This window comes from Eschscholzia californica, unplaced genomic scaffold, assembly GCF_041429995.1.
Source record: "Eschscholzia californica isolate CP2 unplaced genomic scaffold, dmEscCali1.0.p SCAF_1, whole genome shotgun sequence".
NCBI classification, from domain to species: Eukaryota; Viridiplantae; Streptophyta; class Magnoliopsida; order Ranunculales; family Papaveraceae; genus Eschscholzia; species Eschscholzia californica.
The window spans coordinates 5,315,206-5,341,458 of NW_028238198.1; the positions used below are offsets into that span (position 1 = coordinate 5,315,206).

The 26,253-nt window shown below is 35.0% G+C and overlaps 3 protein-coding genes across 3 annotated transcripts; 1 reads left to right on the top strand and 2 right to left on the bottom strand.

Annotated features, from left to right (window-relative positions):
• Positions 1-673: 673 nt before the first annotated feature.
• Positions 674-15,137, bottom strand: DEG7 (DegP protease 7). Its single transcript, XM_086638633.1, has 24 exons — positions 14,129-15,137; positions 13,957-14,027; positions 13,544-13,678; positions 13,289-13,347; positions 12,468-12,504; positions 11,828-11,953; positions 10,473-10,562; positions 9,453-9,518; positions 9,177-9,233; positions 9,032-9,097; positions 8,388-8,495; positions 7,709-7,789; positions 6,570-6,619; positions 6,228-6,393; positions 4,872-5,375; positions 4,005-4,187; positions 3,811-3,916; positions 3,530-3,700; positions 3,372-3,451; positions 3,062-3,289; positions 2,248-2,463; positions 1,943-2,100; positions 1,392-1,503; positions 674-1,142 (listed from the first exon to the last, which is right to left on the bottom strand). Exons 1-24 carry the CDS (start codon positions 14,412-14,414, stop codon positions 963-965), a joined length of 3,336 nt encoding a protein of 1,111 aa, XP_086494759.1. The 5' UTR covers positions 14,415-15,137; the 3' UTR covers positions 674-962.
• A 2,523-nt stretch (positions 15,138-17,660) lies between these two features.
• On the top strand, positions 17,661-19,078 carry LOC147563526 (putative aquaporin NIP-type). The gene is made up of 5 exons (XM_086638622.1): positions 17,661-17,809; positions 17,904-18,125; positions 18,199-18,396; positions 18,482-18,543; positions 18,634-19,078. Exons 1-5 carry the CDS (start codon positions 17,708-17,710, stop codon positions 18,887-18,889), a joined length of 840 nt encoding a protein of 279 aa, XP_086494748.1. The 5' UTR covers positions 17,661-17,707; the 3' UTR covers positions 18,890-19,078.
• An 872-nt stretch (positions 19,079-19,950) lies between these two features.
• LOC147563527 (ARM repeat superfamily protein) lies at positions 19,951-22,729 on the bottom strand. The gene is made up of 3 exons (XM_086638611.1): positions 22,246-22,729; positions 20,261-21,053; positions 19,951-20,173 (listed from the first exon to the last, which is right to left on the bottom strand). Exons 1-3 carry the CDS (start codon positions 22,524-22,526, stop codon positions 20,117-20,119), a joined length of 1,131 nt encoding a protein of 376 aa, XP_086494737.1. The 5' UTR covers positions 22,527-22,729; the 3' UTR covers positions 19,951-20,116.
• Between the last annotated feature and the right edge of the window lie 3,524 nt (positions 22,730-26,253).

The window sequence follows — 26,253 nt, forward strand, 5'->3', positions numbered from 1 at the left end:
TTGCCATGAGGGTAGAAGTAGGAGATTTAAAAAAAATATTTGAGAGCCAAACAGAAAATTGGAGCTAAAACGAACTGCCAGAACTGCCGGACACAATTGTAGGCCAAAACGGTGAGTTGGTCAACACTTGAGGGCCAAAACGAAATTAACCCTTTCTTTAATTGTTTCGCATTTTACGTGTCACCAGAACAAACAATAGTGCTTCCTTAATATTACTGACTAAGAAAGACACTATAATTAGAGTGTCTTCTTGAAACTCTCCTAGTCTCTAAAATTGTAGCCAATGGAAAACTTCGTTTTTAACTACTTTTTTCCTATTGAATTCACAAGTGAAATGTGCATTAAAAAGTGTAATATTTTTAGAGAACTCCACAGGATACAAAAATAAAAGTTAAGAGTATCTCTATTTTGTCACTTAGGAAATACAATTTTATTTCACATTTGACAACTATGACTTGCAAAGAATTGGAGATGCTCTTAGATACTAGATAAGTTTGTGAAGTAGTAAAGTTATGTTTACACCCTTCAACAAAAAAAAGTTATGTTTACACATTATCTCTCAAGTGCCTTTTCTTGTCCACTAAGAGGTCTAGATCCAAGCTCTAGCCTTTGTTTTTTTTCCACTCCTAAAAAAACTTGAAACTTGATTAACAAATAGAAATACTTGACTAGATTTCTTGAAAGTTATCCCCTTTTTCAAATAAGACCATTATCTTTTTCTCTATTTTATATTTATAAAGTTGCACAAAACTTATTCAATTATCATATATCATGTACTAAAGTTTTCTAAGACAGAAAGAATGAACTATGATTTTCTCTAGATCTTGTTGACCTTTGTTTTATGAATTTTCAGCGTAATAATTCACCTTCAAACTTGGATTACTGCTGCTACTGCCCAGGCTATTTCTGAAACTATGGCCACAGAGAAAACAGTTCTATGTCACTTATCTGCAAGTCTATAGTTAATTCATGGTAGTTCCTTTCAGAGCCTTGATAGTTCCACGGCGCCAAGTTGCTGTCTCGGGGTTGAATTTCAGCTCCCATGTGGGCCAGTAGTGTAGATCCTGCTTGAGAGTTAGCACTTTCGGCTTCCCATTCAAGTGTACTATTCTTACACGAACAAACTCCCCGTGCTCCAACCCCTATTGATTCGTCAAGAACATTATCAGATTCTCAATACAAACGAAATTCCTAACAGGGTATTATTTTAAAGGATTCTACTGAACTTATGATGTTAAGAGTTTAAGATAAATTGAACACCTATAATTGTTAAGCACTAGTACAAGTAGATGATACTTAATGACTACTATAGTTTTTAAAATTAAGAACATAACTATGTTTGATTCGGTATGATATGTGATATCAAAATTGGAATGTAAACTAAATAATACCTTTGCTACTTCGACAAAGGTCTCCAGATCAGGGGTGAGTTTCCCATTGACTTCGACTATCCACTGGAGAGCGTAGAGACCATATCTATGGGCTGGACTCCCATGACACCATCTGAAAAATGGATAGACAAAATTATATATGTCAAGATTATGATGGGAGAAAATATTCGAGTCTCTTTTTCACATCACAAACTATTATAATCATATTAAGACGGATCGAGTTGGGAGGGATGAGTAGGATGGCCTATTGGCCCTGGTAATAGTTATCAAAGAACGGACAAACAAACAAACGATTATTAACTTTTGGTAAGAGAACTTTGTATCTGAGATAAATTTTTGAAGTGAAAAATATTTATCATCCTCCCAATTGGTGATCTAAAATTTGAACTAACCAAGAGGGACCTGTGGGTGGCAGTTCCATCGAATTGCAATGCGCCAAAGATTTTAGATCAAAGATTCCAAAGCACCGGATTCCAGAAGCAATATTTTAATTGACAAGAATTATATGTTGATTTAGTAATCTAACAGCAAGAAGGCAGGATAATTCTCACCTTGCTACATACACCCCATGCCCTTCTTCAGGAAGGAAACCAAGTGCTCGCACAGCTGGGTGCGGATCCTGAATAATACATCCACACCAATTCACCATTCTTGCAGTGCCATTCCCGTCTCTAACATCTGTTCCAACAACAACTTCCATTTCTTGTCCCTGCCAGATTATAAACACAAATTCATGAATAATTCTTTTAGATGTGTTTGCCTCATTCTCTGTGTACCAGTACTAACAAAATCAGAAGGAAAGAAGCTTTTATGCAACAAAGGTAAGAAAAGAACAAAAAAACCTGTTGCAGCTCACCTGTCGAAAAATGGTCATACTGAGTGTACCATCACCATCTTCAGATTTATCCAATGCTTGGCAAGCCTTTTCTACGTCTCGGAAACATGTAATGGGTTCTTTATTTATTGCAAGAACCATGTCAGCTTGTTCTAATTGATGCTCAACTTTTGATCCAGCCAAACAACCTTTTACACGTAAAACTTGACGTCTTACTGGATCTTTCTTCACAAGTGCCTATTAAGTGGTCACCAGACAGGATTAAAGACGGGAAGAGACACAACAATAACAAGTAAACTAATAATTATTTAAAAGCAATTTAAATCAGGATTGCCCAGCTCTGGAACTAATAAGACGGTAATGTCATTGAATCACCTGGTTAAAAAAGTAGCATATGCTTCACGATTTAGTATTATCAAGTTAACAGAGGAAATCAATTTAACTAAGAGTACAGGTTGATGTTTTGACAAACACCATCCATTTAACAAAGTCGAACCAACCATTTTACAGGACTGTGTGAAGTCAATAATAAAACAGCAAAGTTGAACCAGGAAGGTTAGGATAAATAACTTGTGGTGTGAAAGAATACTTCGTGTTAAGCCAAATAGTTGTCCTCTAGTTTTGGCTAGACAAACTCGCAAGTGGGAGAAAGTATGGGTATTAAATAGTTTCAGATGATTTAAAATACAAGTAAAAAAAGGACTGGATGGTAAAAAAGGAGAAAAGAGAAGTAGGAAGGGTACGTCTCAACAATAATTCGGCATGCAAGGATGATGTCTATTTGGCTTGTGTAATGGAGGACTGGGCGAAAGGAAAAAAAGATAGAGAACCTTACATGGACCCAATTGTCACTCAATCCGAAACTCCTTGCTTTGGAAAGTAAGGTCGGATAAAGTTCAGCCTCCAAAATCCTAATAAAAGGCATCGGCCTTTTGATGCCATTTATTTGTAAAAGTGGTCCCTTGTCACCAGCGATGATCTTGTCAAGGACTTCGCTAATTGCATAAATAGGGATTCCTCGAACAAATTGGTGATCTTCGGATGAGCTACCGCCGTATCGTATCTGCACTTAGCATGTTTCCATTAAGAAATGAGGTTTAAACGATAAGAACGTTAGGTATAAAAATAAATCAAATAGGATATACCTGAGTAGAAAAGCTTCCCCAAATTGCTTGAACCCTTCCACGTTCATCGGTTAACACCCCCGAGAATGAACTACCAAAATCTAAAGAAGGAATTTGAATTACTCAGATGCATGAAATCTACATCTAGGATCAATGGAGAGAGGAAGAAGTTTAAGTACCAGTATCGAGCTCAATGACTTCCATATTGATTGCTCTATATCGTGGGCAGTCAGCTGAGCCGATGTTCACAGCAGCACAAGGATTGGTAACTGTTGATTTCCTTGATGTTGCCTGAAGACTTCTACTCAAACCCACAAGATAGACGGAATCACCTCGATGCAGAGCAGGTTCTGTCTCCACAATGGGGAAAAAGCACATAACTCAGATAGAGGTATGTTTTAAGCGAATAGATCGCTATATAATTCGAAACAACATATGTAGCGTCGGGAGTCTACATTACCAGGTAGAAGTTCAGCCGCACGAACAACTGAAGCGCCTGCGGCTCCTAAAGCGGCAGGATCATATGCAATCAGAGCATAGTTATGAACTGGGTGGAGAAATACAACCTGCAAATGCCAAGAAAACTGATTCTTAAGTCTATGTGGTGTTTTTAGATTCACAAACCAGTATTCCAAATTTTTTGTGTTAATTTACCTCGCCGGGTATTTCCATGGGGAATGCAGCAAAAGACAACATGATATCAGAAACAGATACCGCAACGGTATTTTTGTCAACAGCAACCAGACCCATGCTTCGAGAATGATACACAATAACACCAGTCCCAAAAAAGTGTTGCGAGTGCACACCATCAACCATACACGATGGAGGAACATGGACCTGCAAGTTCAATCATCAATCTACATATGTGCAATTTTATAAGCTGAACCAAAGACATACTATATTCAAAATATTAATTGCGTAGTTGTAATATATTGTAAACTTTACAAAGGGTTCTAGAAGATATAAGATAGAAACAAGGTATTGAATTTTGATTTCGGTATAAATTGTAGTCTCGTTTGAAGAAACATAGTTTTTTGGAAATTAGGCTAGTGTGGAAATAATTAGAGACTTCCACAAATTGCGGGAATACTTCTCAAGTTCTTTCATTTACACAGACAATTTTTTGGTGGTGGAATTGTCACGAGCCAAACTTGATGACATATTAATGATGTTCCGTTGTGGAGAACGCCGTGACTTTTAGTTTAAGACTTGCATTTACCACAGAATTCTTGTCTTAACTACCGAGAAAAATCTCTACATAAAGTGTCAGGCTTGAAACACCTATATCTTACACAGAGGAAGCTTTGCTCGTCACCGAGTTATGTTATAAACCGCCTTCCCAATCAAAAGAGAAAAGAAAGCATAAAAAACAAATGACAATTTCGTAACATATAGATTAAAAATTGCTAGCAAAAAATAATTATCCTATGCTAGCAATAGCACTTTGAAGCAGTTTTCGACAAAAGCATGGAAGATTCAAAAACAACAAGCCAGCATTTAAGATAATGAAATGAGTCTTACTTCAAACATGACAAGAGTAGGCTCTATTACTCGTTCAGCAACTGAAGCATTAGCTGTTGCAGCTCCTCGATCATCTGCATGCCCAGTATCTTCTATGGCTCTTATGTCTGTCCGCGTTTCTTCCACAGGTTCATTTATGCTGCGATCAGATAAGACTAAGTCATCACTAGATACATCATCCTCCAATCGCCGCTTCTTGCTGCCAACATTAGATTCTTCCAGAAACTGAAATTCATCTGAAACATGTTCACCACTTGACTGCATTCTGGAAAAGCCATCTTTGTTTTCATCCTGAACCATAGGATCAGGCTCACCAACTTCACTTATAGTTAACATATTAGCATCAGACGATGGGTCATTTCCGCCAGAATGTAAGCTCGAAGATAAGAATTTTGATCCAGGCGCAAATGCAGGTCTTGATGTCCACAAACCACTACTATCATCGCGGGTATAAATCTGAGGAGGGGCATACCACTCATGCCGGTCGACAGTAACCAAGACAGACTGAAAAAATGGGAAAATGTCAGATTAAGAAACATGGAAAATTCTGCTCATCACAAGCAAAGAGAAGAGTAGTCTATCACAACAATCAAGGAAGATATAGTTAGATGATTAGTCACTTAGCACAAAATAAAGCATACATGGGCAGATGGGCTCCACTCAGTAACTTCTGAATTTGCAGACATTCGGATCTGGTTGGTGTTTATCTAAGTGTTGTTAATAAACCAGTTGATAGCCCACATGAATTTGACTAACTGGGGTTTGAATATTTGTATTTTTATACATGTCTACAATAACTGCACCATTTTTTCAAAATCACTTTGACTCACTAGAAGTTAGTCTACATATTTGCCAAGGGAACACCACAAATTGGATTGTTAATGTTCGCTAACATCAAAGATTACCAAGTTAGTCTCTATATTTGCAGAGGTCTACTTCTAATGGAAAGAATAGGTATCTCATGAAATAAGATAAAATTATTTAACTTACAGTTTCATACTTGTAGAGGTAAGTAGCTAATGTTTACATGTGAACGAGAACAGAAACACGGAATCCAAATGTCGGACGAAGTCCAAAAAGTAAAACTTGTGCAAGGAAAATTAATTTTCAATAATATAGAAAACAGTCATGTTCATTATAACTATCTCGCCGTGGAAAATGAACCTTCCGTTTTCCATGTAATCATATAAACACATAAAGCTAAAGGTGCACATAGGAAAACTGCGATATATCTTTATACGAAGGACAAATGTTGCCTGACAATGTATGAAGTCTCAATCAAATTTTAATTGAGCCTGCATGAACTGAAATGTCGTGATAAATATCCAATCATTTATCAAATATACCAATACGTACCTTGCTTCGATGGCGATCCAAGTAGCTTATATATTCTAAAGGCACTCGAGCACCCCTAGATAGCTCAGATAGCACCAGTATCAGGTCATCCAGCTTTGTTATCTCTTTCCCAGCAAACTTCTTTATTATGGCATGGCGAGGAACAGCCGCTCTAGAAAGCATGTATCTGCAATTTATATTTCAAAAATTCAGCCATTGGAAGTGGTAGAACTAGAAGCAATAAGAACATTTGTTGGTAATTTATTAGTCGTTAAATCCAGCAACTTACTAGTTACTAGTATAGTTGAAGGGAAGGACACAAAACATTTTATAACTGCAACAAATAAAGCAGAATGTGCTTACCCAGGATCAGTTACATATACTAGACCACATTTGAATCGGAAATTTCTAGCCTGTATGAACAAGAAAATGGAGTAATTAGGTATTTTTAAAAAAAGACATATTTGCTACATTCAGTAAGGCAGAAAAGAACATATCTGTGACTTGTAGCTAACTGTAGTTTCAAACTGGTCAATGACACCAGTAACTACTAAACTTGTAGTGCAATGTATACAGCTAAAGTAAACTAGATTATAATATAACAATGAGAAGCTAGATTGTAATACTAGAAAGCTGGGAATATGTATGTGCCGGTCTTTTCGAGAAACAACTTGGGACAATATTAATTACATAAATTTGCAGAACAGAAAAATGGATGCTTTTGTTTAAATGTTTAATTTCATCTATCAAGGAAACGGTGTACACGCAAGACTTAATGTGGACTGGAATCTTTTGAAAGAACGATAAGATCACCATTCTAGTCTAGAAACACATGCGGGTGAGCTTTGCTGTTCACCATCCAACCTGCATACATCCTTTAACCACTAGCGGAGACATATATAATTTGTCCCTTCCTATTTAAAAATTTTCAATTTCCACACTCACGCAGTATGCATGAAACTCTAGGCTTTACACGCGTAAAAATTACAAAACTTTCGTATCGGACAACATATTAGGACATCTGAATTTCTGACTTTACACACCTCTCTTTGGGAAGAAATTATTAGAAGAGTAAAGTAAAAATAGATTACACGAGGTTATCCAAATCTATCTTCAGTTACTACTTATTGCACTTAATTTTATAGTTCCAATATATGAATTGATACACTCATTATAAAGGTGTCAGACACGCAGATAAAAGCCAGACTACTTATTAAAGTTGTACCATAATAAATGACCAAAAATAAAGCTTAAGCTAGTCGGCTGTATAGTTTCTTAGTTTAGTTACCCGAAGATCTGCCATCTCCCAAAAGAATTATGGATGTAGTGCAACTTAAGATCTTCACAATTGGGTTAATCGACTAGAAAATAAATGATGGTTGAGATATTGAGATTATGCAACCTTATATTTCAAGTACAACATAAATAAGCAGAAAAATGAACTGATGTATAGAATAAAAATGAACTCTTTTCAACAAAAAAAAGAATAAAAATGAACTCGCCTGTTGATATGAAAGAGGCTGGATAACTGCTCCACTTACTTCCAAGAAGAAACTTGGTGTTATAGAATGCAAATCTTGAACCTATAGATCATCCACGTTAGAAATTTATCAAATTGACTATCACACTAAGCAAAAGAGCAAGATAGTGGACTCTATTAGCTACGCCGGACTGGAAATCAGCTTACAGGTTTAGAAATCTGGAGTACCGCAAGCATATGGCGCGGAAACATTTCCAGGTACATTCCGGATTATAAAACTTAAAGAGGCATGACCTTCTTACTCTCTTAGTGCCTGATGGGCTAGTCAAAGTGTGTGCTTAAAGTAATCTAAGTAAATAAATTTCAATAAATTGAAGCAAATAAGATAAATAATTTCGAACTGAACTTTGCAACATTAATTGAATTCAAATTATGGTGGATAAATTTTAAGATGGATAAATATTCAATTCGACGTTAAGCAGAACGTTGCAAAGAAATACATGAAGTGTTAGAGTTCAAATGTTAAATGAACTGATAGTCCGATAGATTTACAAGTTTCTCAAGAATATATTACTGGAAAACTTTACAGGATCAGCATCTGTGCTGGAATTCATGCCTTCAATGACGTAGGTATTTCCAATTGCAAACAAATCATTTGTCCAGCTTAACTAAACAATCAGAAATCTTTTACATAATATTACCATTAGCTTCACAGTCAGAGAAGTGCCCCCTCTTTCGATCTGCAATTCCACTTTCTGGTCCACGCTATCATCGAGTAAAGTCTCCAGTTTCAAAAATTGGGTAATGACCTGCACTGAAATGTCACTAAATTAAATAACTAATAATTCTGAGACCAACTAATATTTAGCAAATTAATAGATCTTGCTAAGATGGTCGATGTTGCTAATAAATCACAAGAGGTTCTAATTCTGACAGAAACTGCACATTTTTTAAATGGAACATAACATGCGCATCTGAACTTACAAGATTAGTCATAGAATAAATGTCATGAAATGTCAGAATATAGTCGTTGATCTTCGAGAACAAACAAAATCTGCACTTTTAGTGTCATAAATATCATGGTATATGCTTATCTAACAATCCTTTGAAGATCAAAGTACTTTAGTTTATCAAAGTCAGAATAATGTCTCGTATACTGGATCAAGTAGCAACATGAAGGTGACCCTTCTTGTCCAGGTGTCATTTCAGTTTTTGTAAACCGAACCTTCTACAATATAATTTACTAGTTTTGGCTCATGAAAGTTCTGAAAACAAATGACTAACAAGTGACAAACTTCATTATATATGAATGAAAATTTGATTATATATGAAATCTAATTCCTACCTCTCCATTCACTCGGACTAGAACATCACCAGGCTCCAACTGTTTATGAGCCGGGCCACTTGGGACCTGCAATAATAAAATTATACAAGTAAAACCAAATTTTATTTTAAATATTAGAAATAAAAGTAGATTGCGGAGTACTTACCACAGAATCAAGTACAAGCATTCCAGTCTCACCAACATCTGATGCATGCCTTACCATCTGACGAACCAAGCATAAAGAAGTAAGGTTATTATTTATATCTCTTTTACATGTAATTACCTACAGAAATCAAACTACCCCAAGATGATCCCAAAAGAAGGGAAAAAACGCATCTACGCGGGTTTTATTATCTGTATCTTTTTCTAGTATTGTACAATTAGACAAAATCACAGAAGACAAAATTAGTTGATCGATAAAGATAGGAAAGAAAACAGCTACCTCCTCAGTTTCACTTTTGAGTCCAAGTCTACGTGTCTCATCAAATCCCTTGTGAACAAATGTAGCCTACAATGTAGATAAGGCCAATGACAAAAATGAATGCTGAATTACATAAGAGACATACAGGAACATACAATGCACCATAAATATCTCAAAATATATTGCTTTCGGGGGAGCAGAGTGCAGATTGTCTGAAAATTGCATAAATGAGGCATGTGGCACGCGCATATTTAAGCCATCGCTACTTAGTATCTGTTGTTCTGTTGCCCTTACCCATTTCCTTTTCTTGTGAATATCAGCTGAAGATAAGCTTATGTACATGTTCTCTATAAAGGTTCAGTGTATAGACAAAGAGAAGCAGAGACGTAACTCCATAAAGAACATGGGCTTCAATAGAAGAAGAGTAGGTACAGTTCCATATTTTGCGGAAAAGAAATAATTCACATTCTCTCTTCTATGACTGTGTTGATATCCACTTGATTAGAATTATGTTTACCTTTGCAAGTTTTAAGTGATCTTTAGGATTGGCTGTGACCCTAGAAATAGAGATTTAAAATGATTCAAGATTTGATCTGTTCTCCATGAATGAGATAAAGACAGAATAATCTTCTTCTCAATGTCTTTTACACTCACTCCTTTATACAATAGAACATTCTAAATTTTAAATACTATCGCATGCCAAGATTACCCTTTCATTTTGCCTATCCATGGTTGAGCTAATAATTCTCAAAAGAGATACGCTTCTGCTTTCTAGGTTCATTCTTTAAATGATATCTTGTCTCCTCCTAACGTAATGTTGTTACAGAAGTGTTGTTATAAGATAAACCAGAAGTAGTTAACCTGTTCTAAGTGTTGTTATGCCTAAATAATCAATCAAGCTGTCTTCAGGAATAATGAAATGATTAAACTTATGCAGCAACTAGCAAGAATGTATAACATCGTTTCACTCTTTCAATTATATTAAACCAGATTGAAGAATGTGGTATTTCATAACAGCTCTGAGAACAAAAACCAACAAACCTGAAGCGTACCACGAGGAATTTCTACAGCCACCCACTTATTTCCAGATAAGTCTTTACTTCTCTGAAGAAAACTTAACGCCCTCACAACCTGTCAACAGTAGAAGATCAGGATTAGTATTTTTCTTTGTCAGTCTCAGACAGTCAAATAATTCAGTCCATACTTGGCACTTCCACATAATATTGTGAAATTTTTGGTGTAGACGGAGTCAATGCTAAGAGGCTAATACCATAATACAAGTGTAGGTTAGTGTTATTTGTTTGTCATGAGAGAATATTTGGCATCTTAATGTGTCCTCTATAATGCATTAATGCCTCCCTATATGATACCTCCTCTTTGTTGACTACCTATTAGTTGCTCGATTACTCGAACAAATGCTTGTTTAACTTACTCTTTCCATCTTCCAATCACAAACCCAGAGAAAATGAGCACTCTCAAAAGAAACTGCAAACTAGAGGCTTAACGAGTGATATATCGCTACGCAGTTTTAGTTCGGGGATCAGCCACGGCCCACGGAAAGAGCCAGGCCAAGTAATTCGGCCAAGTCAAGTGTATGAAGGAGTCGGGCCGCGTATAAATACTTCTGCATCTTACATATATATAATGATATATATATATATCATATTTTCATGTATATACAATATATAATTACTATTATGCCTCAAATTAAATCCTAAAATTGCAAAAAAATAACTATCAAGAAATGATTCTAAAGTAAATAAATTGATTAAGTATTAATTATCAAAAAATAATGTGCCAAAAAATCAAGTCAACTAACAAGAAATAAGCTAAACTAAGTAACCTGAACAATTGAATGCCTACGCTTTTTTATTTAAGTTATTACACAAATTAACTTGTTTTGATCTTGTATTATAATTTATAAGAAGATTTCCATTCTTATTTTGAGTCTTGTTTGCATAACATTAGGACATAATATTTCAAATTTTCGAAACACCATGTTCTTGAAACAAGAAAATAGAAGCTGTCCAGAAAAAATAAACAAAAACCAAGTCACCCGCTGACTTGCCGAGTCAGTGGGTGACTCGGGACTCGGCTAAGCTCGGCCGAGTCAGGCCGATCTTAGCCGCATTACTCGCCCAGCCCATGAGCCGAGCCGATCACCGAGTAACTCGGCGGAGTTTGAGTTTGACTACACAGATATATTGGAGTACCATTGTGATAACATAAATTATATACGACCTCGTTTCCTTTCACCCCAACCATCCAATAGAAATCTAATTAAGCTTAAGCAAGATTATCCACATGTGATCCTAACAACTCTGTACAATTATAGACATCTACATTCCATCTATTATCAAACGAAATATAGTGCAAACAAGAGAGCGACCACCCACTCTTTCCAGAGGAAGAAAAAATGCTGAAGCACTTGAGGATTTGCTCCCTGCATTCAAGGCCACCGCTCTTCCTTGCCAATCTATTACTGGGGAACCACTTGAGCCCCCTTTAGTCCCAGATGCAGCCTACAAAGGGAAAAGACAACAAAGAAGGGGTTGTCAATTAGCAACAAAATTAGTTTCGGTCATTTAAATTTAATCACAATACAACATAACTAGTGCAGTTTTAAGTTCAAACAGAACCAGAAAATTCCTTTGGAACATGAAAGTAACTGCTACTGAAGGTCCACTTTTACCGGAATTGTATAAAACTATAAACTAATTTCTTGCAGAGTAAAACTTTGAACAAATTTTAGTAATAACTGCATGAACTTTCATACGAGAATGTAGGAAGAATTCAAATATATCCATCTCTACAAGTTGCATTGAAGTTGGTAAATGAGCCTAGTACAGTCTAGAATTTCTGGGCTAACAAATTGAAAGGATGGATTCGAGAATCGAGATCAAGTGCTCTGATTCATAATAGATAATGCAGCACTAATGTTCAATTACTCGGCAAGAAAACCACTAACAATTAACTCCGCAAATGTACATTGATTCATCAGAGGAGGTCCTAAATTCTTAATATAAAACCACTTACTTGCATGTAAAATGTATTGAAATCATTGTAACCATCCCTGCACAAAACAGGACAATAATCAAAAACATGATAATATTAAAATATTAAATCAAAGTTGCCACAGGTACGAAACCCCAAAGATATGCGATATGCTTATGTGAATCATTAACAGATGATGTAATACCATCTTAAAGTACGCAACCAAATAGAGGTAAGAAAAACTCACTCCGCAAACTAATATGTATCGACAAGTATTATAGCTGTGACTGTGTGCCACAGGCCCACAAATATTTATCTTTGAGAACAGCTATACCGACCAACTTAGGTACACGAGAAGAAAAGAGTTAACAGTGATCACAAGAATGAGAAGAAAGGAAGAGATGAAGCCTGCTTTTACTTACATACTCTATTTAGTAATGAAGTATCATACCCAGAGTACAGGCCCCTATATTGCATGAAAAAAGAACAAGAAGACATACAATGAACTGATAGATCTTGAAATCCTACGCCCTACGAGTGTCAAACTCGGCCTAAATATTCGCAACGCGGCCTTATGATCTAACATAGGCTACATGTACAAACCTCAACCATCTACAAAGAATCGTGCATGCAAAAATATGAAAGCTATTTTATACAATATATAGGTCATGCATTACGAATTCATTCACTACCAAGTTGATCCAATACCAACATCTGTATAATAAAACATAATAGGACATTTTGTTGGAATTTGTGGACAAGTTTTTTACAACTAAAATGAATAATCAGAAGGCAACCTAGCAACTAAGCCACAATCTTAAATATTTTTGTTATTTAAAAAAAAAAGAGGCGAGGACACGTACTTTTTATAGTGAGGCGCATCTCTATCCAAGCGAGCTAGAGTCCCAGCTAAAATCGAAACCTGTATTAGCCATGTTAATCAATGAAAATCGTGCAACAAAAATTTACATTTTACTCATCATTTGATTATAGTGTTCTACAGATGTGAGACATCATCATTTGATTTTTCTTTTTTTTATGTTAAATTGTTAAGAGGGCAGCATAACATAGAAACCTCAAGAGAAAAACAAATAAAAAATAGTTTCTTGCGTAAATACCTTTTCACCACTATCATTACCCACAACCCTGATTTCTAGTCCAACACAAGCTGCTTCAGGGGCCAGAGGAATCTCCTCATAGCTTAGAAACTGCACTGCACTAGGATCGTAACGGAAGAAACCAAAATCATGGACCTAAAAGAAAGTTATTTGTGTTAGCCTCACCGCACTGCATTTTCGCTGCTAGAAATATGCAAGACTAGAAATCAAACTACCAAATAAGAGAATTTTCAACTTAATAGTTAACTATCAAATAAGAGAATTTTCAACTTAATAGTTAACTATCAAATAAGAGAATTTTCTAATTGTAAAGTAACTTCAATCAAGTTTCTTTTTGCTATAAAAACTAGTAAGAATAGTTTGATACTCATCTATAGACAAAATTCAGAAAACCAAGTAAAGAAGAAGCTTACTGGATCTCTGTATATAGGAAAAATTGGAATTTCTTCTCGATTCACAAACATAGCTTCAGCAACAACAGGCCCTAAAAACGAAAAAAAAAAAAAGAAGAAATATCAAAATTAACAGGGAAAAAAAGTAGTACTAAAAATCGAATCTTTATGAAGAAATAATAAATTAAATTACCAGGTTTCACGACATGACGATTAGTAAGTATAATTCCCCGTTTCTTGTCGACAACAAATCCAGTAGCATAACTCGCTCCGGCCGATTCAGTATCAAATGATTTACAAGCAGTTGTTCTTAGTACAACTACAGCAGGAACGACTCTACTCAATGCGTTTCTCCAATCTTCAGCAGTTGCTGCGTTTTCTTTAAACGGAGGATCAATTTCCATAGATAATTCCTCTTTCATTGATGATTCCATTCCTTCTACAGCTCCAGAACCAAGTCTTTCCAATGGATCACCCATCTTAGAACGAAATTTCTCCAAAAGAAACCCTAGATTCAACCGAAATCCCAAACGAAAGAGTTCAATCACTTAATTGAGAATTTGAGAGAGATTGATGAATGATTAAGTTGCAGATGTTAACTCTTTGACTAGGATTTTAGTGAATATTCTCCAAAATTTTGACTTGGCGATTCAAGGTTTCTCTAGGGTTTTTCTATCCAAATGGAAAAGGAGTTGATTCGAAGGGGGGATCTGGTGAGAACTTGAGACAAAAGAAATAATTTAAACAAATATATAGTTATCTATCTCTTCATCAGTTGGCTCTCTTCTTTGGTATGAGGTCAAATTGGCAAGTGTGAAAAGAAAGGTTATGGCCGCGGCTTTGGGGAGTAAATAAAATTTTCCGGGGAATAATTTCTCGAGGGAATCCAGATTTTGTTGAAAATTCTCCGGGAATAAATTTTTATGGGGAATACGGAATACATTTTTTTTAAAGTTCTCCTCCATCTCATTTGTTCTCTCTGCCACTTCATCTTCTCGACACATCATCATCTTCTCCGGCGAAAGTCGGTGGCCGGCCAATTTTCCGACCGACGACCTTCAAACATTAAAAAAAAAAAACTTTTTTTTAAAATTTTCTCTCTCCTCTCTCTCTCTCTCTAAATTTTTTTTTCCTTTTCTCTCTCTAGATCTCTAGAACAGATCTAGAGAGAGAGAAGGTATGTTCTCATGACATTGGGGGACACTCAGGGACAAATGTTCCGTAGACATTTTAAGATATTTCAAGACATTCGTCTGTAGACAAAATGTCTTTATGGACACTTCAAAACATTTGAGTCATAGACAAAATGTCTCTATGGACATTTCAAGACATTTGATTCATAGACATAATGTCTAGGAGACATTTCAAGACATTTGGTTTATGGACAAAGTGATTTGGGAAAATTTCAATATATTGAATCAATGGACAGATTTGTGTAGTGCATATTATTATTATTATTATTATCTTATTATTGAAGGACAATTGATAGATATTTATTATTTTAATATTATCTTTATTGTCTAACCATATAAAATAATATATTTGTACACATATTTCAAAAATATATTTTTCGACTTTTGTGGACATTTATGGAAATCTGAGGACATTGATGGATAATTGGTGGACATTTATTATTTTAATATTATCATTATTGTCTAACCATATGAAATAATATATTTGTACTCATATTTTAAAAATATATTTTTTTCGACATTTGTGGACATCTATGGATATCTGAGGACATTGATGGATAATTGATAAACATTTATTTTATATAGTAGAATAATATATTAATATAATAATATAATATAATATAATGATAAGAAAATATTATAATAATATAATATAATAATATAATAATATAGTAATATAATAATAAGATAATATTATAATAATCTAATAGTAATATAATATAGTGATATACGTAATAAATAAGATAATATTACAATAATATAATAACAGTACAATATAATAATATGATGATAATATCATTATACTATAATAGAGTAGTATAATACTTAATATTTTTAAATATTATTTATTATATAATATTTAATCTAATTTAATAATTTTTATTATTTTAATTATTTTCCTTATTGAAATGTCCTCAAGTGTCCTCAAGTCTTCCATATTTTGGGAAACATATTTCCTCCAAAAGCTCTACAAATTTACACTAAATTGTCTCCAAATGTCTCCAAAAAATGTCCTCAACCAATAATACAGACATTTTGGGACATTTGAAATATCTCCAACTAATAACACGGACATTGGGAGACATTTCAAATGTCCCAACCAATAACACGAACATTCGGGGACATTTCAAATGTCCCCAACCAATAAAACGGACATTAAGTCATTAAGTCAAGAATTTTGTCAAGGACTTTATACATGTAGCACTCCCGTTTTATATGTGACGTTTGTCGAGTGTAGCATATTTTTTCGAGTACATGAAGCACGTGCATGTGGCTTTGAAATCTATCACGTGTGCCCCTAACACTGATACCATGTAATTTGCGGTCATCTAATTAGAAAACAATTGGCGATTGGTAGAGAAGACTTTTACCTTATTTTCTTGGTTAAGAAGTTATCATTTCTCTTATGAGACTATTCTCTTATGGTCTTCTTCCTTTTGTGGGCCCATAGCAAAATTCGGCGGTAGATTGAGCCATAACATAGACTATTTTGAGAGAATAATTTGAATTTTCTAAGAGATTATAACTTTATAAGCAACCAATGCAAAAGAACTTCAAAATCTAACTTCTTACTCATAAATCAAATCCTTTTTTACCATATGCAAATAACATTTGTACATTTAGTTCATCTATTTCTTTTTTTAATAACAACATTTAACATTTATGTACCCTACACAAATAACATTTCTACATTTCATTCATTTACTTCTTTTTTGAATAACAAAATGACTACATTCACAGAACTTTTCGATATATCAAAAGATGGAATATGTTCATAATTATAGTTAACTATTTTAATCATATAATTTGAGTGTCATAAGAACTACTTTACCAGTTACTATTATTTATACTACCATAGATGCATTACTACATACATAAAGGTACGTATTTGCACTAACGATTATTATTAACTCATGAGATTGTGGGATCAATGTTGGGGCATTGTGGTTTACAATTTCCATCCAATTTACAACTACAATTTTCTCTGGGGACAGAGGAAACAGTACAAGGGCATTAATGCCACATGTTTGGACTGGATTGGATTAACCGGGTATGGTCTAGCATTTAACCACGCCTGTACCTGGCCCAACCAAGTTGGACGTTTTAGCCGGCCAAAATTGTTAGTAACTGAATCCGAATCCACTGACCCCTTTTGTCGTGGGTATTCTACACCCCCCACCACAATATTAGCATAGGTTTCGTTAACCCATATTAAGCTCGAGTTAGAGAAAACTGTAAAACCATATAGCGGGTGACACTTGGCAAAAATTAAGGTGACAAACAATAACCACCATTCAAAATAAACAAAATTTTATTATTATTAGATTCTCTAAACAGATAAAATTCTAGATAACCACAATTAAATCACTAATCATTTATAATTATCCTAAACCATTATCAAGTCTTCTTCCCATTAATATTATAGAGAGAAACAAAAGTCTCATAACTAATTTATCGATAGAGAGAGAGAGAGAGAGAGAGAGAGAGAGAGAGAGAGAGAGAGAGAGAGAGAGAGAGAGAGAGAGAGAGAGAGAGAGAGAGAGAGAGAGAGAGAGAGAGAGAGAGATATTTGAATTAATATGGAACAGAAAATGGAAGAGGGAAGAGGTGATGGCATGACTGGAAGTCCTCGTGCTGTTCGTTGTTGTACCTCCCCTGAATTTGTCAAGATCACTCAAAAGGTAATGATAACTTTCTAATTTAACCACGTGCGGTATAATATTAATGTTGAATTTAGTCACGTTTTTTTAATGTTGATAAATTTAAATCATGTAGATAATAGCAGAGGTGGTTGGTACATATTTTGTGATATTTGCTGGGTGTGGATCGGTTGCTGTAAATAAGATATATGGATTGGTTTCGTTTCCTGGAGTCTGTATTACATGGGGTTTGATTGTTATGGTTATGGTTTACTCAGTTGGTCATATTTCCGGTGCGCATTTTAATCCAGCCGTTACTATTACTTTCGCTATTTTCAGACGTTTTCCGTGGTTAGAGGTACATAATTTTACTTTCTTCGTAATTTCGATTCAACTTTGAAGATGTTTTCATCGATAAAGAACGGATGCAGGTAGTTCCTTATATAATTGCACAATTATTAGGATCAATTCTTGCGAGTGGGACTATATGCTTAGTAATGGGCGTAGAGGCAGATGATTTCTTCGGAACGACTCCAGTTGGGCCAAATCTTCGATCTCTAGTAATCGAGTTCATTATCACCTTTCTTCTCATGTTCGTTGTTTCTGGTGTTGCTACTGACAATAGAGCGGTAAAAAACCCATTTTCTATCTTGTCATAGTACTATCGCTATCATTTTACCAACATCTGGTTAATTTGTATATTTTCTTTCACAGATAGGAGAGTTAGCAGGACTCGCTATCGGATCAACTATACTACTAAATGTCCTTGTTGCCGGGTAAATTGCACCAACAACGTCAAACCTAATTTTAGAGAATGCACATAAAATCCAGCAACTTTATAATAATGAAATGTTTTTCAATCACAGGCCAATTTCAGGAGCATCAATGAATCCTGCAAGAAGTATCGGTCCTGCAATAGTAATGAATAATTATAAAGGACTTTGGGTATATGTAGTCGGACCTATTGCCGGTGCCATATGTGGAGCTGCAGTTTATAACTTAATTCGATTTACTGATAAACCTCTCCGGGAGATAACGAAGAGTAGCTCCTTTGTGAAGAGTCTTTCGAGAAGTGCTTCTGTCTTAAAAAGTATCTCTGTTCGCAATAATAATAATCGGTAGAATACTTATCGATCAAATGAGAAGTGCTCTCTTCGCCTTATGTGAGTCGAAAGTTTGCTTCAACAATTTTTGCAAGTCTAGGCATAAAGCTTCACCAAACTAATTAAAATGTGGATATGTTTTTCTTTTCTCTTCTTCTCTTGAGCTACTAAGTACTAACCAATTGATATGATAGATTATATCTTTAAGTATTTTAGATTATACATATAAATCCTTTCTGTGTGGGAAATTTTGAAAACTTTGTAGTTATGAAATATTTGGTGAAATTTTGATAATGCTGCAGTTATGGATATTTATTTGTTCGAGTTCTCAAAAAGAAAATCTCGGAACACGGCCCTCTTAGTCTGCTACTTGAAGACTTCTTCGTTAGACTATCTATTCGTCATGAGAGTGCTTCGATCACTTAAAACATGACTCATAGTCTTGTTTGATGTATCACCCACCTAAACAAACAAAGTAGGGCCAATCTCTCCTATTCTTTGAGTTGTTTATGGAAAATATCATTCTTTCATAAGGTTCCAAAAGTGATCTCCTTCAATATATAAAAGTCATTCATGTTTTAATTGATTTAAATAACAATTAGTTTTGTCAATTTAACTTAAAAGTAGATGAACAAGTCTCATATCCAACCACCTGTTTTACCAAATTTTTATTGCTTTCCTTAAAGCCAAATGGAAAACCAAGTAAACTCATTAGACACGTCGGTCGAAGGAAATCTTTATATAGGACATACAATAAATCTATGCCTTACTCTGATCTTGCTTAGAAAGGACTTTCATAATTAGGCATCGCACTTACAAATTAGCTAGGGGGGTTTCGGGTAAGCTTACTGCTTGGGCTAGTCAGTTGTACAAGCCTAAGTTGGTTTAGGGCAAGCCTAATGTCTATGGCAATAGAAATCCTTGTACCATGTGGAACTAGATAGAGAAGGCCTAGACGGTATCTAAATATGTGGTTGGTGTTACATCAGAAGAACTGTTGTTTCCAAGCGTCGACCTAAGCTATACAAAGATAGTAATGTTATTTCCATGAGTTTGAGACTGAGATTTTGAGAGAGAAAGTAATAAGGACGACACTTTTTTTTATGTAAAATATTAGTTGATACATACATCTTGTTTATTTTACACAACATAAAAAGAACTAAGAAACCATTGTTTTCACAACATTAAGAAAGAGCATCTAAATATAAACAACTCACCAGTCACTAGACACCGGTCACGGCCTGGACTAGCATTCCTTCTTGGCTAACCTTATTTCTTCACTTGAAAATTGATCCTCGGCTTTCTGACAAACAAACAACCAATCATTTCACTTCGACGAAAGTTCCGATATTCATTTAGTGAGAGATATAACTTCAGTTGGTGTACATACCAAAGCCCTTTGCTGTAAATGTCTCAAGCTTTGTTCCATGCTTACTTGAACCATCTCTGCTAGCATCTTTCTCGCCTTTTCTCCTCTATCTTCACCGTCTATCTGAGACACTATATTACAGACTATATTCTCAAGAGTGTCTGGTTCAAGTTCCGATCTTGGGTAAGGAGAATCTCTTAGTAGTTGCAAAAGGGTACGTGCTTTCGCTTGAGATTTCGGTGTTCCTTGAACAGTCAACTCAAGTAGACCAGGAATTACTCCTTCTTGAAGTATTGGTTCCCTATATCGATCTCGGTCACTCTCACACATTTTCAAAAGAGCGGAAACTGCGTGTTCACGACTTTGAAGAGATCCACTCTCTAAGATTTCAACTACTGCAAGTATTCCGCCCTCTTCTGTTGTCAATGCAATTCTTCCTTCTTCAAAGTCCAATAAAGATTCTATTAAAGCACTGCACTTCTCAGCTGTTTTTGATGATTTTTTGCAACTTTTGAGCAAATTAACCAGTGGGGGGATGGCTTTTGCTGAGAGAATGATAGAGAGATTTTCAATTCGTGTAGATAGATTGTATAGAGTCATAACTGCATCGACTTTGGCTTGTGGTGTTCCGTCTCTAAGAATTTCTACAAGGAGTGGGATGGCACCAGATGAACTGATCGTCGGCTTGTTAATGGCCGAAGCAGACAAAGTGAGTAAAGCTGCGGTTGCATATTCTCGAAGATTAGAATTGTCAGACCAGAGAAAATTGATGAGTGGTTCAAGGGCACCTGCATCTACAATCTTGACCTTATTCCTGTAGAACAAAGAAAAGAACCGATTAGATAGAGACTAATCTTGAAGAATTCGTTCTAGTCATCAATCAAGCATAGGATTTAACAAACGGAATTTTCACGAAGTTTCACTAATATACTATGTAAGATTGTAAGTAAATGGCAATAAACATCTTGGAAACATAAAAAATAGGAATAGCATAGAAAATCGCCCTACCGACCAAGCTTCAATGATATTAACTCAACTAGAATCTTACCCAAGACGAAGTAACTAGACTGCAGAATTACGATTATATTAGTCGTTATCAGAACTAAAATTCTAAACTTTGTTTATCTGTACGAAACGTATATTACTCGAACTTGCAATGAGATAGTTAATACAGACACTGCAAAATCTTATGAACAAATTCAACCAGGACTCTGATATCCCCCATAATTAGTAGTATATCAGAAAGGCTAAAACTAGACGAGTATAAGTCGTAAACAATAAATAAAGTTGGAGAAAAGAAACCATCACAAAAAACAGAAAAAGCAAATCAGACTACAATTTGAAATTTAGGGTAGCACAATCAGATTACAATCTCACTAATCTATTGTTAGTATAAAACCCAAAATTAGATCACTAGGAGCACAATCTAACAATCAGACAAAGGATAATTAGTTGTAACCTCTCCCAATATAAATGGGAAATATCAATAATTAATGAACTCTAAAGAAAAGGGGATTTGATCATTTAAATCAGAATATGGAGTTTTCTACCAAATTAGGTAAAAATTGAAATCTAAAACTGAATCCCCTGTTTTTCCCTTTTGTTTAATTTAGTTAATGTGTTGTTTCTTCTACTATAATCCAAAAATATCTCAACTGAAAAAATTAAGAGAAAAGGGGATCAATTTCCAAGTTACACCAAACTACTAAGTATTTGACAGAACAAATCAAAGAAAAAGAAAAGGAAGAACAAAAATTAAATAAAGTGAGAAAAGCAAAAGTTGGAAAAGAAAGAAAGAAAAAAAGAAGAGTAAGTAAAATATCTAAACTAAAGAACAATCTCATATTTTCAAGACTAATAAAAGCATCCAATGAAACATAAAGTTCTAATCTTTTCTTAAAATGATGACCTAACAAATCAAATCACCCAAAAAAAAAACTTAATCAAAATCAGATTAAACCCTAGAAATGAAGAATTGATAAAACAAAAAGATAAGAAAATCTTACTTCTCATCTTTGACAGCGAGATTGAGAAGAGCAAGTAATGAAGATTCAACAAATTCAAGAGAGTTAGATCTGAGCATAGAGACAAGAGATTCAATAGCACCGGAAAACTGCCGACGAAATTTCTGTGAAGTTTTTGAGAGCCGTCTGATTTCCTTAGCTGCTTGTAATTTAGAATTAGGGTCATGAGATTTGATAAGTTCCATTATTTGTTGAACAATAGCTGGAGTTCTAACGGAGTTTATGCCGGAATCCATGACGGAAATCTGACTCTCTGACGACATCGTCTTTTTTTCTTCTTCTTAAGAAGTAGTACTAGCTAGGACCGACAGATAGTGAGAGAGAGAGATTAGAGAGAGAAAGAGATATAAGTATAAGTGTTACCAGAAGAGATAAATTTTGCGTGTGTTTTAAATCTAGAGAGAGAGAGAGAGAGAGAGAGGACGTGGCGTTAAGCAACAGCCGTAACTGGTCTTCTCATCTCAACGGCTAAAACAAGGAAGGAGTTAGTTTTGGTTCGATAAAAAAAATAAACTAGAGAAACAAACTGAGATTTATCCCTCCCTCGATCAGGACCGGTTTTATCTCAAAGTGAAACCACAACCAATAAAGAAAAGTATAAGGGAAAATGAATTTCCACGGAATAAAATGTCAAAGGGTGTAAAACTAAAAATCTCCCCCCAAACACACCCTCTATTGTCACCGGTATAGATGTCGGCGGGCGAAACTCGCCGTAATCTCATCTTCTCATTTTTCTCTCTCTCTCTTCTCCCTCTTGTTTTTCTCTCTCTCTTCTCCCTCTTGTTTTTCTCTCTCTTCTCTAGCTCCGACGAAGGGGAGAAGTTACTTCGTCGGAGCTCGTCTGGTTTTGAAACCAGATTCGTCTGTAATTAGAGGTAACCAGATCTCAGCTCCGACGAATCTCTTCTCTAGCTCCGACGAAGGGGAGAAGTCACTTCGTCGGAGCTCGTCTGGTTTTGAAACCAGATTCGTCTGTAATTAGAGGTAACCAGATCTCAGCTCCGACGAAAGAGCCACTTCGTCGGTGATAGAGAGAGAGAAAGAAAGAAAGTAAGAAAGAAAAAAGAAAAAAGAGGGAAAACGAGAGAAGAATATGTGTCGCCAGATATGGTGGAGGTGTTGCTGGAATTGTGGTGGAGGTCATCGGAGCTGATGGTGGTAGTTGAAAGGAAGAAGAGGGAAGAAGCTGAAAAATACACGTGTTTGGGTGTTTGGAGGAAACAAAAAGTTAAAAATTACTTTTGTTTCAACCCAGACTTTACACCCCCAATTTTTTTTTTATTTCCCTGTGACACCAGCCTTTATTTTTCTCTTGAAAAATTCTATTTATCCCTTCATTTGGTCCCTCCCACAGCCCTTCGCCGATGTGGCAACATATCACTAGAGTATATGTTCTCACAATTCTCTCTCTAATTGCTCCACACTCAAGTGATATGTTACCACATCAACAAGGGCTGGGGGAGAGACCAAAATGGAGGGATGAATGGAAACTCTCTTTTTCTCTTTCGGACAAAATAAGGATTGGGTAGAGCATCGTGGTTGAAAAATAAGTAACAAATATCGCCCTTCAATTTTCAAGAAAAATATTAAATCACATTTTCCTAAATGCAAGCACTCTCATTTTTTACTTTAAATCACTGGACTTGAATCGATTTAGTTCACAAAATTAGCTCGAGTCTACTGATTCCAAAGAAATTTTTTTTTAGTTTCTTTTTCAGCTCGAGTCTATTGATTTCAAAGAAATAGTTTTTTTTTTTAGTTTCTTCTTCTTCAGCTCAAAGAGAATTGAAATCGGTGGACGTGAATTGATTATAGTTACCAAATTTCACTTGAGTCTATCGAATTTGGCCCTAGCAAATGAGGTGGTTGAAGTAAATTTACCGCAGTCAGATGAACGAATGAGGCGCAAATAACACAAATTGGCAGCGCTTTTGAAGTTTCAAACAAAATTGTCCAAATTTACTTCCAGGCTAGATGCAATTTGAAAAAAAACATAGTATTAGTGGCACATAACTGACACAAATAGTCTTATCGTTAGATTCTACATTTTCCACAAAGACTCTAGGAACAAGAAGCATGAGAATACAACATGTAAATAGATATGAACATTGTCTTAATATTGTCATTTTTCCCCTTAAATGCTATAGAAAGACTCTATGAGACTATCTTATTTAATTATATGGGATAATTAAAGGGAACAAACTATTGACGACGAAGATCCAACTCTTGACCTTTTGATTTTTGAGCATGACTATACAGGTAACTACATCGCAAAATCTTCTCTCCACCAGCAGATCAGTAGATGAGGGAGAGGGGAAAGCAGGCCTCTATGGAGTTAAATGGGCAGAAGAGTATCGCTTTAGGCGAGTCATTCTAGAAGGAGATTCGACAAATGTATGCAACTTTTTGAATCATAGGAAAAACTCTAGTCATTGGACATCAAAGCATACCCTCAATGAAGTCGGGAGGATGAAGGCTTCTTTTGATAGTATGTCTTTTTGTTATGTAAATAGAAAGTTTAACGACAAAACTCATAATCTGCTGTAAATTCTAAGAAAGATGGATCTTGTACTAACTTTTGTCTTCCTAACTGCACTATCTCTCATTGTAACATCACTGGACATGGTTTAAATCTTAATCAATAGATGTTATTTTGTCTCAAAAAAAAAACTCCTGACCTTTTGATTATTAGAGGACACCCAACTAACTGAGCTAGGATGTGTTAAATTCTAGCTTTGCAATATTTGAGAATTGCAGCCTATAACATGTCAATAGTGAACACTAGAATAAACATGTTTAGTAATTAGTAATGAAAAACTTTACCAATTTAATTAACTAGAAGAAAGAGAAATGCACAGAGTATGGTGTTTTTTTTGTTGTTGAAAGGCACAGAGTATGGTGTTGATAATAACATCCCACATTCTCACTCCATAAGTGGTGAAAGTTGGAGGGAGGAGATCATTTTTAAGAATAAAAAATTAAAGAGGGAGGAGATCTTGTGTCACTATTTAGAAAGACTTAGAGCATCTCGAATGGGACACTCAATCTCTAACACTTAGAGTGTCACATAGACTTTTTGGAGTTTTTGTTAAAAAATCATCTCCAATGGAACACTTTATTAGACACTCTAATATGAGGTGGACACATTTATTATAAAGTGTCTAGAGAGAGAAACTCTAATATGAGAGTGTCTACTTGAGACTCTCTAAGTGTTACTTTTAAATTTCAACCAATAGAAAATCTTGTTTTTCAACTACTTTTAATCTATTGAATTGAAGAAGGACATGTGTATTAAGTATAGACACTTCAGAGATCTCCATTGGAGACCAACAAAAATTAGAGTGTCTCTATATTGACATTTAAAGTGTCCCATTGGACTTTTAGAGTGTTTGTTAAAGTGTCCCATTGGAGATGCTCTTAGATATGATTACACTCTAGTAAAAAAATTTAGTTTTGATGTTGGATAATGAGATTGGGAAGGAGATTTCTTTTACCCGTTTACCTAACTTTAAACACCTTTTTAGATTTATAATTTTTTTTAATGATTTCTTTACTTAGTTGCATTTTATGTACTTCCGACTATCTTTTCAAGAGAACAGGTTCAGATAGTGGTAAATGTAAAATTCGGTTCTCTTTTATCTTTTGGTAGAGAGATAAAGAAGAATCCGGTACTAGAACAAAACAGAGTAACATTATCAAGAAAAATATATAAGATCAAAAACTAATTAGCACCGAAGAATTTTTATTTATTACGTAACTTTGTCAAAACTCATTACTTTACATCAATTATCACAAATACATCAAAAGAACGTGATAAACATATATTTTGCTATCAAAATTGAAATTGTTATGATTTTCTAAAGATCATAAATTCTTAAATTTAAGATGAGATCTAAAAAAAACCATGTGGTTTTCTTAAGAGCCAATATGGTTTAGCTAAACTATTTGAACCACCTATATTTTGTTGAGGAATCCTAGGTCTAAAGGCAT

Coding starts and splice junctions, on each gene's coding strand:
- DEG7 (XM_086638633.1), bottom strand. CDS start 14,414: ATGGGTGATCCATTGGAAAGACTTGGTTCTGGAGCTGTAGAAGGAATG. Junction 11,954..12,467: donor TCAATACATTTTACATGCAA/GTAAGTGGTTTT, acceptor TTCCCTTTGTAG/GCTGCATCTGGGACTAAAGG. Junction 2,101..2,247: donor GTATGACCATTTTTCGACAG/GTGAGCTGCAAC, acceptor ATAATCTGGCAG/GGACAAGAAATGGAAGTTGT.
- LOC147563526 (XM_086638622.1), top strand. CDS start 17,708: ATGGAACAGAAAATGGAAGAGGGAAGAGGTGATGGCATGACTGGAAGT. Junction 17,810..17,903: donor TTGTCAAGATCACTCAAAAG/GTAATGATAACT, acceptor TAAATCATGTAG/ATAATAGCAGAGGTGGTTGG. Junction 18,544..18,633: donor CTAAATGTCCTTGTTGCCGG/GTAAATTGCACC, acceptor TTTCAATCACAG/GCCAATTTCAGGAGCATCAA.
- LOC147563527 (XM_086638611.1), bottom strand. CDS start 22,526: ATGTCGTCAGAGAGTCAGATTTCCGTCATGGATTCCGGCATAAACTCC. Junction 21,054..22,245: donor CTCGCTGTCAAAGATGAGAA/GTAAGATTTTCT, acceptor TTTGTTCTACAG/GAATAAGGTCAAGATTGTAG. Junction 20,174..20,260: donor ATTTACAGCAAAGGGCTTTG/GTATGTACACCA, acceptor TTTGTTTGTCAG/AAAGCCGAGGATCAATTTTC.